The 18435-nt window shown below is 33.7% G+C and overlaps 1 protein-coding gene across 2 annotated transcripts; it reads right to left on the bottom strand.

Moving 5' to 3' along the window:
• Positions 1-362: 362 nt before the first annotated feature.
• Positions 363-13471, bottom strand: LOC147405750 (ABC transporter A family member 7-like). 2 transcript variants are annotated; one of them, XM_086433586.1, is made up of 18 exons: positions 13242-13471; positions 8968-9349; positions 8774-8853; positions 8439-8583; positions 7168-7287; positions 6949-7073; positions 5851-6009; positions 5582-5744; positions 5378-5503; positions 5208-5291; positions 4234-4601; positions 3915-4115; positions 3161-3270; positions 2942-3026; positions 1697-1825; positions 1498-1603; positions 1190-1278; positions 363-816 (listed from the first exon to the last, which is right to left on the bottom strand). In XM_086433586.1, exons 1-18 carry the CDS (start codon positions 13317-13319, stop codon positions 517-519), a joined length of 2850 nt encoding a protein of 949 aa, XP_086289712.1. In that variant the 5' UTR covers positions 13320-13471; the 3' UTR covers positions 363-516. The 2 variants fall into 2 exon arrangements, with proteins under 2 accessions (XP_086289712.1, XP_086289711.1); XM_086433585.1 differs by having other exon boundaries at positions 5378-5744.
• Positions 13472-18435: the final 4964 nt, after the last annotated feature.

The following is an 18435-nucleotide window of genomic DNA, read 5'->3' as shown; positions in this document are numbered from 1 at the left end:
CACATGGACCAACAAGATTGACATATAATATGAATTTGCACATGCACCCATAAAGGCCAACATCCATAACCGTCGAAGGATTTGCAAAACATAGTCAGACTAGCCAGACTCAATACATATCCCACGAAAAATAGTTACAAAATTTTCATACATCACTGTCTATACATACAAAATTAAAATACAACTTTATCGTCAAAAGGGTTTGCACGAAGAGGTACAGTTTTCGGAGAGAAGAAATCCCAGGCATTGTGTTTGGCAAAGCTAAAGCTCAGAGAACTCTTTCAAAGACATATTGCAAGTCACAATAGAGAGAAAATGATGATTGTTTTAAAATTTTGATGCATAATTCCAAGATGGGAACGGAGAGTCTCAACTTCAAAAAAAATATAATAAGAATCATATATCAGGATACAAGTAACTCACGCTACATGATTGTCAATAATATTATACACACACTTCGGTCGCTTAAAAAAAATCTAAAGAAATAACAAATAGTACAAAATTCATATGGAATGATCATGAAAGCGTGTTGAATGCTTGAGCACTTCGAGCAACCTTGATGAAGACATCTTCCAAGGTGGTATCAGCCAAACCCCACGCGTGTATTGTAAACTTCCTCTTTGCCTTCTCAACTGCTTGAAATACATCTGCAATTCTGACCTCTTGCTTTGGCATCTCGAATTTTTGGGTTCCGGATATGTGATAGATTTTGATCGCACTAGGAGAGAGCCTGTGTACCAAGCTCTCTACCTCCTCCTCTTGACCCGCCGATGTTGTCATTGTAAACACATATGATCCTCCATATCTACCCTTTAGCTGTTATTGACCACAACATACATAAGAACTCGTACACATTTTATGCATATTTACCCCAAAACATGAAAAAAAAATCGCAATTAAATCAACATTTTAAGAGTTGTCGATTTAATCATTGATTTAAATGATTTAAACGACAGATTATTTTTAGCATTTTTTAAGTACTGTTGTTTTCATTTGACATATAAAATAATTTTTTTTTTTACATTTTTAAAATTTGAAACAATCATTTACTTTTTAATTTATCCAATGTTTTTCAGACTTTTTCCAAAGCTTTGCCTTGCCGAATTATTCCCAAACCCCCGACTTTGTCACTATGATTTTACGCATAAATCAATTACTCGAACTAATATTATGAATGTAAATAATTTACCTCTTTAGGATTTCCTATGCACTGCAAGCTTCCGTCCACAAATATTCCAAGTCGGTCACATAGTACCTCAGCTTCTTCCATCGAATGTGCTGAAACCATCAACAAGTTTCATTAATAAGTCTCGAGGGAAAAAAAATACTAATATTATGCTCAAGCACTCCAACAGCATCAAATGCAGAACTAAGAATTTTAGAAATCCAACTCATCTTAGAGGGATTAATTAGATTTAGATTATCTAGAAAACTCCATTTATATTCAGAGATGAATCATAAATGGCGCCGATAAAGAAAAAGGATAAGTTATATTACTAGTGAGAATAATAGCTCGGCCTTGCTTTGCACGTTTCACAACAGTCCACAAATTGTTTCTTGAAGCTGGATCTAATCCGGTACTAGGCTCATCCATGTAGACAACCTTGAATGATTTAGAAGAGATACACGTTAAGTAGAATTGAAGGAGATCTAAGTAATTAAACATAAGGATTAGATAGTAGAGCCCATGACATACTTTAGGATCTCCGATCAGTGAAATGGCAACACTAAGCCTCCTCTTCATACCTCCACTGTATTTCCCGGCTGCTTTATCACCAACACCTCCATTAAATAGGTTAACACTCTTCAGAGATTCATCTACTGCCTGCAGCAACACAACAATAAAAGGGAAGAAAGAATAAGCTTTGCAAACAATATCCCTTATTTTCTTTCTTTTTTTTCTTTTTTGTTCTGCTTCAAGTAATTGTATACTAATAATACTTACTCTTAGAGCAACTCCAACCAGTCTCTAAATTAAGAGATAGTCCGAACCTAACTCCAAGCAGTCTCTATTTTAGACAAACCTCTTCTAAATCACTGTTCACATCTCTAAATATAGAGATCTAAGAGAAATTTTAGAAGGCCTCTTTAAATATCACTATTCATCTTTTTAAAATACTGATTTTGTCCCCCCCTTTTTCCATAAATGCCGTATTTGACCTTCTCTTTTCATGGAGCATATTTTACATACCATTTTTGTCCTCTTCACTTTCCAACTATTTCAAGTGAATGAATAGTATTTTAGACAATAAATAGTGCTATAGAGAAGGCGCCAATTGGAGATCAAATTGGTTCTTCAGAGGTGAGCATATTCTCTAAATTTAGAGAAGATACCAATTTGGAGGAAAAATTTAGAGACATGGGTTGGAGTTAATGAATAGTGTTATATAGAAGGTGCCAGTCAGAGTTCAAATTGGTGCAGAGGTAAGAATCATCTCTAAATTTGGAGAAGATGCCAATTTGGAGAAAACATTTAGAGACGGGGGTTGTAGTTGCTCTAAAGAAGCAAAGTAAAAACTTTTTTATACAGATCATATATTTCAAAATCAAATCTATGAGAAAAGAATCAACAATCAAGAGGAAGTGAGCTATTTCAATAGCCAACCTTCCTCTATAACCAGAAAACCATTGCAAGCACCTAATACCCTCAAAATAGCAAAAAGCCCAATTATGAAGGAAAACTACACTGTTCACTATCTTATTTTTGAAAGTGCTGCTTTCCATAATTATTTGTACCTTCCCTCTGTTATGTTAACAGATAAGTTCAAACGGATTTTCATTCAAATTTTCTCAAAGCTTTTTTTCCTATTTTTCTTTCTCAAAATAAACAGATCAGGTGTTACATTTCCAATACAAAATGAAAAATAAAAGTGTTTCAAATCAGTGGTTCAAAACTCAATTGTGATGAACAGAACAAATACATTTGGAAGCCTCTACTTACTTTTTTTAAGGCAGAACCCTTGAGGTTCTTCAGTCTTCCATAAAAAAGTAGATGCTCTCTACCAGTTAGTATTTCCCAGAGCAGGCTGTTCATAGAATAGAAAACAAAAACAAGAAATCGTCAGGGAAAAAATGGGAGAGAGAAGATAACATATGCAGGTTTCCATAATTATGTGGGACTTCGGGCCTCAACAGAGATGAAAGAATGTTATTCACTTACTCATGTTGTGGGCATACTCCCATGCTGGTATATATTCTGTCCATGTCTTTCCGTATGTCCAAGCCCTGAATGAATCCCGTGCCAGAGGTTGGCGTCGTGAGCCCAATCATCTGTGGACAGAAATATAAAACTCCTTATGGTTGTGTAAAGTAACAAAGTTTTGTATTTTCTATTTTTGAGAAGAAAGAGAATGACCAAGAGTGAAGAGTTGGTGATTGTCATTGGGACTTCTCACAAGTAAACTTTGATTACTAAATTATAATGAAAAAAAAGCTAACGTAAATATCATTGTGTAAATGTCTTGTATTCTGTTGGGGGTACGTTAAGCTGCAGGCACTCGTGAGCAAAGCCCCTAGACTAAATTTTTTTAGGGTTACAAAAAGGGCAATTAAGTAATATTTTCTTAAGGGTTTTCGATTTTTGGGGAGATAGACATGTTTTCTCTACTTGTGTTTTTGCTAGAGATCTCTAGGGCTGCAGGACTTGAAAGGAAATGGTCATTGTTCTAGATCTGATCCTTGGATGTAGGCACACAGCCGAACCACGTAAATCCTGGTGTTTTGTATGTAATTGTCTGTTCGTTTTTTTTTTTTTTCACAAATATAACTATTGCGTTGAGTACACTACCCCTAATAACAGATCTAATCTCCTACACACATAGTTTCTACCAACAATATTTGAGAACCCCACGAACAATAATGCATTAAATGAAATATCTACAAGTTGGAAAATGTTAAAAAGAACAGTCTCTTACCATACTGATAAAAGAGGTTTTGCCGGCACCATTAGGACCGAGCATACCAAAGCATTCTCCTTGAGGCACAGCAAGAGACAACCCTTTAACTGCAAATTTCTCAGGGTTTCCATCCCTCGCTGGATATACTTTTTTAATGTTATCACATACAATCGCATGACTTGCATTAGGTTCAAGCATTAACTGGTCAACCTTCTCCCTCTGAAATGAAAAAAACGATGAAATTATTACCTATATGTAGAACAGAAGTGACATAATAAACAATTATCTTTAATTAGAATAAAATTGACAATTAGAAATTAAAAAAGAGACAAGTTACCTCTTGGGCAACATCAGGTTTCTCCATTTGAACAAAAACCTTAGATCCCTGCCTCTGCAAACTTGGCTTTCGAAAAGACAACGACCGCTTCTTCCGGAAGTTTTGCAAGAAAAATAAAGGGTGTTTTTTGACACCACTTCCAAATGAAAGCACTTGATCTAAATAAAATGCAATGGGAAGGAGTAACAAAAATTCTATGATCATGATGATTATGATTTCTTTCATCCCATTTGCACTATCACTCAAATTTTTCCACCGCATCCCATCCGTCGACATAGAACTTGCTGTGGAGGCATATTGTGCGAATTCGTATAGACCACGATAAAGGGCAAAGCCTGGATAAAACTCCATAGCTACAATCCCGCCTCCTACAGAAAAAAAAATCATTTCCATAATTGATTAGGACTTGGTGAAGCTATAAATATGTGAAGAATTGGAAGAAAAAAAACTTGACATAAAAGTGAAAAGGAAATCTAAGATACACATGGGTTAGTGTAAAAAATGTCGACCAACTGTACAAGTAATTGTTGGTGCAAGTGTAAGCATGGTTTAAAATATTGTATCGATTGAATGTTTTGGTTAATGAAAAAACCGATTCAGTATCAACCGATATACTCGATACAAACCAATATATTCCTGAAACATTGAATGTTTCGGGGTCAACATCCATATCGGTCTTGGCCGATACCAATACGTATCAGCCGATACATTCTGATATTTTTTTATTTTTTTTATCAGTAACATTCAGATATTTTAAACCATGGTGAATAGTTCGGAGGGGGCAAATGTCCATGTATCATGCATAGAATCTTTCAATCAAATTGATTGATTTAAGTCGTCTGTTCCCACTGTCTTGCATGTGCAGGTACCTCAGATTTCCTCAAATCTGAAAGGCCAAAGAATCTCTAAGACCATCTAAACAAGATTATTGGGTTTTTTTTTTTTTTTATTCCTTCACAATTTTATCTACTCACTTGGAAAGGATGGATCTTCAACGAACGCCTGGAAAAGATAGCCTCCTAACAGTCCTGATCCGAACACAAATATGTGTCCTATCACTGTCATCACAAAAACTCAATCATGAATATCGGTCAAATAAGATTTTGCCCTCTTTGACAGAAAAAGTATTCTAGTGTGGGCAAACCTGTAGCCGTCTTAACAGTTGAAAAAACTGTTGATGCTAGAAAAGCAAGTACAATCTGTAGGTTTATGTAGATGAAATAGAACACAAATTGTATGGTGTAATCATTCGACCTGAAAAACTTCAACCCTACAAGAAAGAAACTCAACCAAATTAATGCCAGACACTTTGAAGCAAAGTAGCCCCATGAAATAGTATGAATCTTACCTATGACAGAACCGAATATCACAAAACATAGCATGTAGACGAAAGATAGTAAAAGGAAATAAGCATAGGAAATCATCCAATAAGGACCATCCCCAAGCCCATGCATTTTCATCATGATTCTTAGATTCTGCTGCTTCTCATAAACCAGAGAAGTCAATATCACCTACACATCAGGAAGAAGAATGCAAGAAGAAAGTAAATCACAAGGAACCAAATATAATAATTTGATAAAGAAAGCATTTCACATAATCATAGTACACCATACTTACAGGGAAAAGTTGCAAAATGACCCATGTAAAGAAGAGTGCTCCAAGAAGAGAAGAGAAATCCAACGTGGCTTTTGTTCCACGTTTGGGCATTTCTTTGACAAAATCAATTGGCATCTTTACACCAGCACCTCTAATGAACTTGAGGTAAGCATTGGAGACCTATACAAAGAAAATATTAGTTATTCTTTTCTTTTTAGAGAGTTGATAATTTCAACTGGTAAAAAACAATTTAATAATAATAATTTCTGGCATGGAAGTAGATGATACAGTGCATCTCAGGGAACAGTAACTCAAGTATCACATACATAGAAAGAACATTTCCAATTGGAATGCCTAAAAGGGATGCACAAGTTAAAATTAAAGAGATTCTATTGTCACACCAACTTTTGCTAACACCACCCCAAGTCATGTGTAAATCACCAAAGATTAGCACACATCTTGGGATGGCATTAGCAAAAGTTGGTGCGGTAATAGCAACTCTCTAAAATTAACTGCAAACTCTCAACCAGGATAGTAGAGATCAATGGACCAATTAAGCAAAACATAAAATATGTTGGTGCAAAGAGAAAATAAGGCACACTAAGATCCACTATCACGAATTACAATTCCTCAATCATGTTAGAAAATTTTCTCCTATGATGAATCCATCACCTTGAGAGAAAATTAGATTTGGTCCAAAAAAGATTATTCTTCATTCATATGACACAAGGCCCCACGTTTGAGACTTGTAATCAGGTATGATTACATTTTGGAAAGAAAAGAAAGACATCGATGCAGATAAATTCATATTTATATTCTTTTCCAAAGGAATGAACATTAAAGGTGGTTAGCCCCATCAAACTGAATCAAATTTCTAAATTATGACAACAAATCTTACAGAGAAAATGTTTCATGACCACTGTCAAAATTCTAGTGAAACTAGGACAAATGGAATCACATACTTGTGCTAAAACAGTAACTAACTCCTTAACAGAACAAATATACTAATTAGGTACAATGAAACCAAGTGTCACAAATCTAATAAATTTTGAATTGACGCGTGGATAAATATTAAAAATGAACAAGGCAGAGTAAGATAATGAAGTTTATGATATGTACCATATTCACAGAGCGTGGAACCCGCGCCAATGCTGAAGCGCCAGCACCAGAGTCATTCTTGTAGGTTGAGTTATACCAAATATTCACATTGAATTTAATCTCATTTGAGTCTAAGAAATCATAAGCTGCAACAAAAATAGATTGCATACAATTCACCAACTCAAAACAAATTCCAATCATGTCAAAAAAAAATGAAGACACAATACAAAGTAGACCAACCTGCAACGACCTCGTTAATCTTCCTTTCTGGATTTCCTTGTCGATAGCCCTTAAACAGCTCATCATTTACCCTTGAAGAAGTTTCACGCCATAGATATAAACCATCCACACATCTTACCTCTATTTCCAAGTTCAAAAAAGTAATAATTAAAGGTACACCCACATGAAAGTTTCAATACGAGAGAGAGAGGTACCCTTCAGTTAGACCATAAGGATAGCCTATGAATGTTGTAGCAGTAAACCTGGCTCATCTTAGGGCTGCAACTTGGGCAGGCCAAACCCGATGGGTTCAACCCAACCTTGGGTTCGGTTTGGGTACCATTAGGTAGGGTTCGGGATAGGGTTTGGGCAAAAAAAAATTTTGACCAAATGAAATCGGGTTGGGTTCGGACATAAACATCGGATTGTCCGAACCCGAACTTAATATGGTTAAAATTTAAAAATATTTTTACATATCTTTGTTTCTTTCTTATTCACATTTCAAACTTTAGTTAATCATCATCATCTTCTTTAGGAAAAATAATTTTATATTTTTTAACATACCGCATATCTTTTTATAAGCCATTATTATTACTAAATTATCTAGTATTAATGAGGAATGAGACAACCCGACTAGGGTGGGCTTGGGTTGAACATTTTATGCCTGAGATCGGGTTGGGTATGGACACAGGTAGGTGTTTAAGTGTGGGTTGGGCACAAGTTGATCCCCAACCCTCCCAAGTTGCAGCCCTAGATCATCTGCAAGCCTTGGGACCACTTTTTTCCTTTTGGGTGGGTAAGCTGGACATGAACCCATGACCTCAAAGTTGCTTTACAATGTGTCAACCCAACTGAGCTATGGGGTCTAAGCCCTTGGGACCACTGTTCAGAGATGAGACATCTACTAGACCAAAAACTGACTATATCGTAGCACCTAAACTATCCAATATATCAAATGTCTTAAAGGACCATTTGCCATATTTTTTCTAACCATCCAAAACAATGTGACAGATTATTAGTTGGGATAATTCAATTATATAAGTTTTTGGTGCAGGTGACAACTGAGGTGAAAGCAACAAAACGTTAGGCCCCTGCCCATTGCATGCGAACCATGTATACAGCTATGAAGTTTGTAAACAATCTCGAAGTTTACTTGATGGGTACCTCAGATCTCATCAGAGAGAAATAAAGATTTGCATACATCCATGAAAAAGAAAGATATTTGGAAAACTGGAATAAATTGGTGGGAAAAAAATATGGATGACATGGATGCACAAGCAAGATATGCATACCTTGTTGCTTCGTAGTAGATGCTATTTGAACAGGAACAGAAAATGTAGAGTTTGCTGTGCACTGTGTTCGAATAACATACATGTGACGGTCTGAGAGGAAAGCTGGTTCAAGGAAATTGGACACTTCGGTGTTTGTATCTGATCCCTGAAAGATTTCCAAAAGCCACATTAGCATCAAAGCTTGTAGACATGTTAAGGATAAACTAAGAAGGATAAAGACATTAGAAAGCAATATTTTCTTCTTCTTTCTTTTGCTTTTTCACTTTTTTAGCTAGTACTGGCATCCTAACCAAACGAGAGTAAGAGTGAGTGAGTGAGAGAGAGAGAAGGCCCACCGGGAGCAGATCAGCGAAAGTATTCAACATGTTAGAGGTATTGCGAGAGAAATCACTGGTAAAAAAGTTCTTCGCCAAGCCTATCAAGATTCATCAATTAGGATTATATAAATTTTAAATTCTACACTTAGATCATAAGATTTAAAGAGAGCACACAAATGCAGGCACACACACACATGGAGAGAGGAACATACTTTCTGCAAGAGTTATATTTCTCCCAGCTACAAGTATAGTCACGGGGCAAGAACCCGTGCTCCTGCATGACTCCTCGGGCAAGTCAGCATAATTAATAGAATTAGTTCTTACAGCACGATATTCAGGAGCGGGTACTTGCAACAAAGCGGGCCATTCTGGAGGGTTAGGAATTGGACAAGTGCCAACTTGATCCAAAGTGGAGTATTCGATCCCACACACATTCTCACATGTACCATCTCCATTTCTGTCAATGCAGGTGCAGCCACACTTGTTCTCAGCCTTATCCAATTCTTTGTTCACCAATGTTTGAATGTTAATAAGTAGCAAACAGAGGACAAATGGGAACGCGATAAGCGAAATATTTGTCCTAAGATTTCGTTTCTGCAAAAACAAAAAAACAAAAAGGGGGCAAATGGAAACCATCAATAATACGAAAAATAGAACATTTTAAAATTAATCACTTATCAGCTTATTTAGATCATTAAGGGCTGTTAAAGACATAGTCGAAGGTTCAAGTGCTTTTCTGAATCCATCCCTTCCTAAAAAAAACACATCTTGAATACATTTAATTTTGTCTCAATTCCGGATTTTTACAAATAATCTCGAGCTATATTTACCAAGTAATAGCCCAAAAGCAAATCTCAGCTTCTGCTCTTCCAAGCAGCAGAAGCAAGAAGCTTATTCAAACAGGGGCTGTGTGGGCCACTTGCCCCCACAAGAATTTTCGAAGTTTATGGATTAGTGAGGGCCTGTTTGGATATCAGAAGCAGAAGTACTCTGCCAAAGAGCAGGAGCTGGAATACTCTATGAAGGAGCTGGAGAAGTACTAATGTGCTGAAAGGGTGTTTGGGAATCAATTTTGTGAAATACTAGTAGAAGTACTTTTATGCTGAAAGTGTGTTTGGGAGCCATATTGACTTCTCATGATTAATGAAAAAAGACCAAAATACCCTTATATTCTACCTGTTACTATTTTTTGTCTTTTAGTGTCATAATATGTCTTTAAACTGTATTGTTTTTGCTAACTACTAACCTTATACCTATAAAAACAATAATAATAATTACAAATTGAATTGAATGGTTTATCTCATCTGGACCAAAAGACTTAGGTGAATCAACTCGGTATTGATGGGGGCGTGTTAAATAGAATACTAAAATTTAAAAATCAATGATACAATACTCAAACTCACTCCTTTGAGATGAGTCAACTCAAACCTATAAGTTCTCTAAGAGCATAGTTTCAATCTCGCCCAAGATTGAGATGACTTGCTAAATGAGTGGGATATTCAATGTGAATCTTCTCGCACAATTGACAACCAATATGAGTCGGCGATATTTTAAAAATCATGGTCAAGTTAGTAGAATTAGGCCAAAGAGTCAATTGTGTTTTTTTGTATTTTGATTAAAATATTTTTTATAATTTCAAAAATATGATCTTGTGACTAATTGTCTTTTAAACCCCCTTATTTTATATATATAAAAAATAAATAAAAACTTTATAATTATTTGTATGTAAAGATATACCGAATGATAAATAAATGTAAACCTACACAGTGACCAAATCACTTAAAAAATGTAGAGCTTCTACAAAATCAGCAACTTTTACTCATTAAAATTTCAAAAAGGGTTGGTGTGTTGTTAGTAAAATTCGGTGTGCCTATGGAATCTCTAAAAATATGAAAAACTACATGACCTAATCAGAATCAAGACCTTCCTTGCCAAAGAAGTTCATATCATAGTTAGTAAATTCGCGATTGATTCGCGAATTAGACACAAATTAGACGTTCTCTTCCAAATCAAAACTGTCGTTGGATTCAAAGATTCAGATTAATTCGCAGACCTTTGAATCCCAACAATTAAATAGCGATTTGTATGTATATTCCATAAGTATTTTATTAAAATACATTGTATTTTCATGTTCTCACTTCAAAACTCAAAACTCAAGAGAAGGGAAAAAAAAAACCCTAAATTGAAAATCGCCCCCACCAACCCACCGTGGAGTTTACTCGTTGGCCATCCGCCATCCGGTAAAATTTCCGTCTACTTCGCATTTATAACTTTTTAGAAACGACAAGATTTTTTTTTTTTTAATTTAATTAGGTCATGAGATATGATTATTTAGACATTAATTAGTATATCATGTTTTATATTTTTCATTTACATAGATTATTAGATGGATTAAAACTAAATCTTTAATTGCAAATATATATTTTATTAGATAAATGTGATTGTGGATTGTTTATTTGTTTACTTAAGATATTTTTAATTTAAATATTGATAATTTGATTAGTATATTAGAATTGTTAGATCATATCATATGCTATATATATCCTAATTTTTGAAAATTTTAAAAATTGTTGGATCCGAATCATTCTTGAACTATTTCTATATCGTATTTTTCCATCCTGCGTTTTTTTCGCCGAATTTTCGAGCGAACCAATGCATCCTTATTCCAAATGGTACCCAATTTATTTCCGTACCGTTTTTTCCCCGTCGACCGAATTGCTAACTATGGTTCATATGGAGTAATAGGGTTCGTTCGAAGAAAAGCAAATGAGATTTTGAGAGAACAATACAATGAAGATGATGAGAAGGAAGAGAAAGATAAGGATACATGGCCAAAACCCCCAAATTTTGCTAATTTTCTTCGATTCTCTAATGGAGAAAGACTCATTTTTTTCTGATTTTCAGTTCTTCGTCTTCGTCTTCGGCTCCTTCTTCGCTAAATTGCATAGTTCTACTACGCAGAGAGAGCATTCTCTCAAGCATCTTTAGAGGGAGAGAGTTGGAGATGAGAAGAGAAGGAATAAAAATCGCTGCACAAGACGTTAGGGTAGACGTGAATGAGAGGTATTTTTGGATTTTTTCACATTAAAAATCGCTCCGCACAAGAGAGATTACGTGGAGCACTATTTTCAGACTTCTCATCAAGGAGTGATTTTCGCTCTTGCGCGGAGTAGAATTTTTGTGGAGCATTTCTATCCAAACGTGATTTTCACTACTTTTGACTCCCTGCAGGAGCAAAAGCCGTGAGAAGCTCTGTCCAAACACATACTGAGCCATTGCACGTATTGCCATTATTGCGCCCACAAATTTTTTTTCCACTGTCAGCTTCAACTATTTTTTTACACTCTTAGTTGTCCACACAAAAAAATTTCTACTCCACAAGGGCAAAATCCTGGCTCCGCCCCCTTTTTTTTTGTTTTGTTTTTTTTTTTTTTGAGAAAAAAATTACTTTATGGGAGCTTCCATGGTTGCTGATGAAGCAATTAAAAGCTTAATCTTTGAACTTGCTCATCCTGAGATACTAATTAATCCATTAATTTTCCTCTAAAAATTCCTTAAAGCACAGAAAAAGTAAGAAGGAATTGTAGATAAAATTTGAAGTATAAACTTAGAAATAAAAATAAACATATACTGGAATGAGTTTGAACCGATCAAAAAAATAAACGTATAGAAAATCAGAAACCAATTTTTAAAAAAAGCATAAACAGAAGGATTAAACATACTAAAAAAGTCCAAAAAAACAAAAATGATTCATCGCCTACCACATCCAAAAATCTATAAGCGAAAATTAAACTTTGAAATGAAAATAAAGCCATAAAAATCAGATATCAATTTAAAAAATCGTAAACTTAAAGAAAAAATATATTTAAAAAAAAAAAAACTATAAAAAATCAGAAATAATGTAAAAGGGCAAAAATGAACTTAAAGAGAAGGAAAATGCTGGAATGACGGTATTTACTGCGATTCTCGCAAGTCTGACGTGGGATGTGCACATAACCATTAGATGTTTTTCCTCGCGATACGAGTAAAAACCATCTACGTTATGTATGCATCTCGATATCAGAATTGGATTTTGTACCGAAAAGGCCTTGTTAAAGTGCAATAGATACACTTTGGAAATTGGATTTTGTACCGAAAAGGCCTTTAAAAAAATTTGTTTTTTACCAAAATACCCTAAAGAGATAATATATTTTAAAAAGTCAAAAAATTCAGCACCTTACTTACACATCTTCTCCCAAAAATTTAAAATCATCATAAACTTACAAATACAAATAAAACTACAAAAAATCAAAATCAATTAAAATTAGAAAAATCATAAATATAAAGAGAAAATATATTTAAAAAGTCAAAAAATTAAACGATTTATGATCACCTTCTACATCTCTCCCCTAAGGAGATCCAAAAACCTACAAACTCAAAACTTTTGGAAGAAAAAAAACAGATCGAGATCAAAATTAAAGAATAAAAAAAGGAACGAAGTGTAAACCTGGAAGGTGATGTTCTTCCGAAGCAAAGCGTTCGCCTGTGTGAAGAAACTCGAATGTCCATGTGAAGTATCCTCCATTAATGGCTCCTCTGAAGTTCCACAAGACTCCAAATTTTCTCAGAAAAACCTCGCAAATCTCCTAAAACGAGAATCAGAGAAAATAAAATTTCTTCAGTTTTTCGTCAAAATTCTGCTTTGGTGGAACTGTGGAAACTTAAGCTATCTTCTTTATTTTAAAATGAAAATGAATATTTATAGGTCATTATCGTTCCCTCGTTTGTTAAATTACCAAAACAACCCTGAAATAATTCAACTTCTTTACTAACAATGTAAATGGGTATTTTTGTCATAAAACTTTAACGTTGGCAAGTGGAGATTATCCGGTGTGAACTCAACGTATAATAATACGGTGTGAAAGCGATACATGTGGGAAAGCGAGTGGGAAATACGCTACTGAGATGAGTATCTAGGAAATTGCCTGCAAAATTTCTCTCTCGAAAATACCCTTATATAAAATGACTAAAATGCCCTTAACACGTTTTTCAACATCTGAGTAAAATACCAGAAATACCCTATTATTTGTTATGTGACGAAAATACCCTTAGAATTTTGAAATGATGTTGATTAAATGGGCTGTGTGTTATATCCATTATTTCTTTGATAATGGTGGGCCCCACCACCAATAATGTTAAGAAGTAGGTCTACCAATGGATTCGACCATATTTAAGTACCCGAAATATGATCCTGAGAACTATGGATCCGGATCAAGGATTTGGTGGTCCACCACCACTAATGTTAAGAAGTAGGTCTGCCAATGGATTGGACCATATTTAAGTACCCGAAATATGATCCTGAGAACTATGGATCCGGATCAAGGATTTGGATTCCAATAAAAACCTGGTCTGATTATTCAACTGAATCAATTTGGATTATGATCGATCCGAAAATATTGATTTTCAGATCAGATCCTATAATATAGGATTGGGTTTGGATTTAAAAGGATATGGGTCTAATTGGATCAGAGTTAAATAAATTTAATGTCAGATTTGTACCAAAATGAATTAAAACAAATGGATTACAAAATGAGTTTTCTGAGCGATTTCTCTACAACGATAACGCTTCTCGAGATCTTCACCACAACATCTCAAGTTTGATCTCTGAATTTATCGTGGAATATCAAAAATATTCTTATGCTTAAGTCAATTTCACAGTCTTTTATGGATTGGAATCCAATGAATTAAATAAATAAAGAGTCGCGTTGGAGTGACCTCAAGATTGGACCTCACATCACACACCCTGGTGTGGAAGTATAAGGGAACCATATGTGCTTTTCCTCGAATCTTGAGGTCTTTTACCATTATTCATAAGAAAATCTTACTCTTTATATACATGTTTTATCCATATTCTTTCAAGAAGTTTTTTTATATCTTTTTTTTTTTCATTATGAGTGTGTCTTTAATAACTCCTCTATCATTTTTCACATGTAACACTTTCTTTTTGGCTAATTAAGAAAGATTATTAATAAGTAAAGGTGAAGGTAGGTGGGTTCAACGCATTATGAACCTTGGTCATGACATCAACACTCCACAAGCCTTACCAACTTAGTTAAGTTTGTAACTTCTTCACGTATATCACACTTTTAGCTAATTAGTTGAGGAGAATCTCTATTTGAGGTCTTACGGAAGGATCATTTTAGCATTTAGGGTGATATTTTGGCTTCTACCACAATTCTTATTCATTTTCATTGAGACAACTTGTCTAAGGGGATGGATCGTACACTCAATCCCATTTTGATTCGATTGACATGGGCCATGAGGAGTCACATGGCTCGAGATAGTTTCCAAAAAAAAAAAAAATTACCTCATAAATTCAATTCATTATTTGAATTAAATATAAGACACATTTTTAAGTAAAAACAAGGGTGTTTTATTAAAACAATAGAGTATTCTGTTGAAATTATTGCCCAATCAAAGTTTTTGAAATATTTATCAAAATGGTCATATATCTATTTTAGTATTTATTTATTTATTTTTATCAAAATGGGTATCAGTCCCCCCCTCCCCCACCCCACCACACACACACACACACACACACACACACACAACACACACACACAAAATTAATAATAATAATAATAATAATAATAAATTGGTACAAATAAATAAATATCAAAATGGATTTATGACTCTGCAGATAAATATTTTAAAAAACTTGATTGGGCAGATAAGTTTGGCGTAATAGACGGCCCTTCTGGTGCTTTCTCTCTCTTACATGTGCATTTTATATTATTTTTAAAGTTAAATTATTAAAGATCACCATATATGACTCTGTCCCAGTTTCAATAATCGAGGAGCCTAACATGTTCTGACTTAAATAAATAACTTAATAGATCTCCAATTAACTTTAGACAGCATTCTAGACTATTTGTTTTTTTGTGTTTTTTGTTTTTTGTTTTTTTTTTTTTTACAGAAGAAATTATTCAAATCTTACTTCAAGACTTATATAAATTACAGGTCTGGATATCAATATCTAATAAAAAATTTGCTAGATTCAACGAAAAAGTTTCTTATTCAAGTGACGTACTACACCATATATTACTTGTGTATTTTTAACTGGGCCAAATAGACTTTGATTTAATATTTTTTAAAATAACAACATAACCAATTTGGTAATTTTTTTTATTTTTTTTACAATAATGTACAATCTCATTTGCTATTTACTTAGTTACCGTTACATGAACCAACATTTAACTTAAGAATAGACTGTGAGAGTCTGGAGGTTGTGAGTTCAATATCTAGTATGAGCAATATTTACTCGGGACCACCCACAAGAATGCATCGTCACTTACCTGATGTGTGTGATACGGGGGTGTTACACATGCTCGAGGGAGGGACCCATATGCCTTGGCTCTTTCGATCCCCTTAGTCGGACGTAAGTTCAAACAACCCCGTGGGGACCCGTCATTAAAATAAAAATAAAAAAACAAAAAACTTAAGAGCATAAGGTAAGTTCATCATATTGTCTAAACTCTGAAAACCTAGCGTACATCAGATAATCATTTTTGTAAAATAAAATTATGAAAAAGGATATAATGCCATTTTGGTAATTATTTTACTGCTTTTGTTATTTTTATCGACTCAAACAAGATAATCACAAATTGAAACAATTAAGTGTGAGGTAAAAAAAATCATTTAATCATAAGCAAACATGTAACTAGATCATGATTGTAAATATAGTGTCAACATCAGGTTAATTCGACAAGAGAAAACTTTCAAAAAAGTCGATAAGGTCAGGAAAACATCGAATACATTAAAAAATATAATAATAAATGTATTTCATATATTAAACGATGATATAACAGTTAAACAATACTAAAAATAAAAATAGTCAACTAATCCTAATTTTTCTGAAAAATCTCAGATTATTTCAAAAACTTCGCAATTTTTTAAAAACATCGTGATATAATCAACAATTATTAAAATCACAATTTTTTCATAAAATCGCAGATTTTTGTCACAAAAATATGATAAATGAGAGTGGATGGGATGACCGAAAAGGAATCAAGAAATGGGTCCAAACCTGTGGTCCATATTAAAGTCGAATATGTGAACAGATGCGCACCATTTGATAATTACAAATCTTTTGGAAATTTATATTTCTCTTTCAATCTCAATGACTCGTTCTCCAATTGTATCGAGCACTAAAAAATTTCTCGATAAAATATCTGTTAATAGTCAGCCATTCAAAAACAATAACTTTAGCAATGGCTTTAGTGATTATATGGAGAATTTATTTAATTATTACATCGAAGGCCAAGCACCTAATCCATTAAAAGAAACTTTAATTGGATTTTAAAATAATGTGAAATTATCACATTTTCATATAAAGTGCTGATCAACAAAACAAGAGATATTACTGGCCCCAAGTAATTTTCATAAGGTGTTGTTAATTGATGGGGACGTGTAAATACTTTATGTGTACCCAAGAAATAAAATCAAGATTTAAAATTTGATTAGATTTTAAGATAATGTAGAAATATTTCATTTTTATGTAAAATGTTGAAAAACAAAACGAGAATTATGTTATTGACCCAACTATTTGGGATAAGATTTTTGATTGATTGCTGATAATAATATATTGCCGTTTTCGATGCAGGCCCTTGACGCCCCTAAACGTGTTTGCTCACAGCCCAACAGGCATCTGACATGTGGCACAAATGACATCAGCAATAGAGAGAATGCTTCTCTCTCTTGACCGAACGTCCTCTGCCCACATATTTATTTTTTAAGATTTCAAATCTTAAAAAAAGGTCATTAGGCCCACATTGATTATCACATTAATAAAAATGATTTTTTTTAAACATTGAATTTGATCCAAGGCATTGAAAACGGACGGCTACCGAGCACCTAAATTTAAAAATAAAATTCAACGATGAAAAATAATTATTTTAAAAATAAAAATTAAGTTCAAGGTAATCGGATAAAAAAATTTCTCTTTTCTTTTCATTATGGGCAAGAGAGAGAAAGGGTGGGTGTGTGCCAAAAAGTGCGTTATTTTATCAAAATTATTTTTGAATGGATGTGGACACAAAAATAATTTGTGTCCCAAAAAAGGAGAAAAGCATTTTAAAATTTAATTAAATTTTAAAATAATGTAAAATTATATTCTTCTCTTCTATCTTAAATGAATAATTGGGATAATTTCTTCTACCCCACCCCACCTGATTGTGAATAATGGTTGGGGACACAACTACTTTGACTAGCCTCCCACCCACACCCGCACAAGCACACGCACGCACAGACACACGTTGCAATTGCTTGAAGCACAAACACACACAAAGCACTTGATCGAGAAACGATAATGGTATCGTTTTCATAGGGGTGTCAATGGATAATTGAAAATTTAAATTCAAAAAATTGGATATTATACCGAAAATTTCGAATATCAAATTCAAATTCGGATAGTTTTATATATTCGAATCCTTATTGGATACGGAGTCGGATATTAACATTTCGATTCCAATAATATCCGATTTAAAATAATATATAATATATATTATTTTCTTTAATTAATTTTTTATATAAATAATATAATATATTTTATTTATTTATTTATTTATTATATAATTAATATAATATATAAAAAAATTATAATGAAAAATCAGTTGGATAAGGAAAAATTATGATTTTTTTAT

The sequence above is a fragment of the Akebia trifoliata genome, chromosome 3 (assembly GCF_017979445.1).
Source record: "Akebia trifoliata isolate Shusen 1 chromosome 3, ASM1797944v1, whole genome shotgun sequence".
Taxonomy (NCBI): Eukaryota; Viridiplantae; Streptophyta; class Magnoliopsida; order Ranunculales; family Lardizabalaceae; genus Akebia; species Akebia trifoliata.
Note: the sequence above shows the minus strand (reverse complement) of the source record. Positions and strands in the feature narration are given on the sequence as shown.

Excerpts from the sequence above, each read along its gene's own strand:
- LOC147405750 (XM_086433585.1), bottom strand. The coding sequence starts at position 13,319 with ATGGAGGATACTTCACATGGACATTCGAGTTTCTTCACACAGGCGAAC. Across the intron at positions 7,288-8,438 it reads ATCTACTACGAAGCAACAAG|AGGTAAGATGTGTGGATGGT; the intron begins GTATGCATATCT and ends ACTTGGAAATAG. Across the intron at positions 6,010-6,948 it reads TTCCACGCTCTGTGAATATG|GTCTCCAATGCTTACCTCAA; the intron begins GTACATATCATA and ends TTCTTTGTATAG.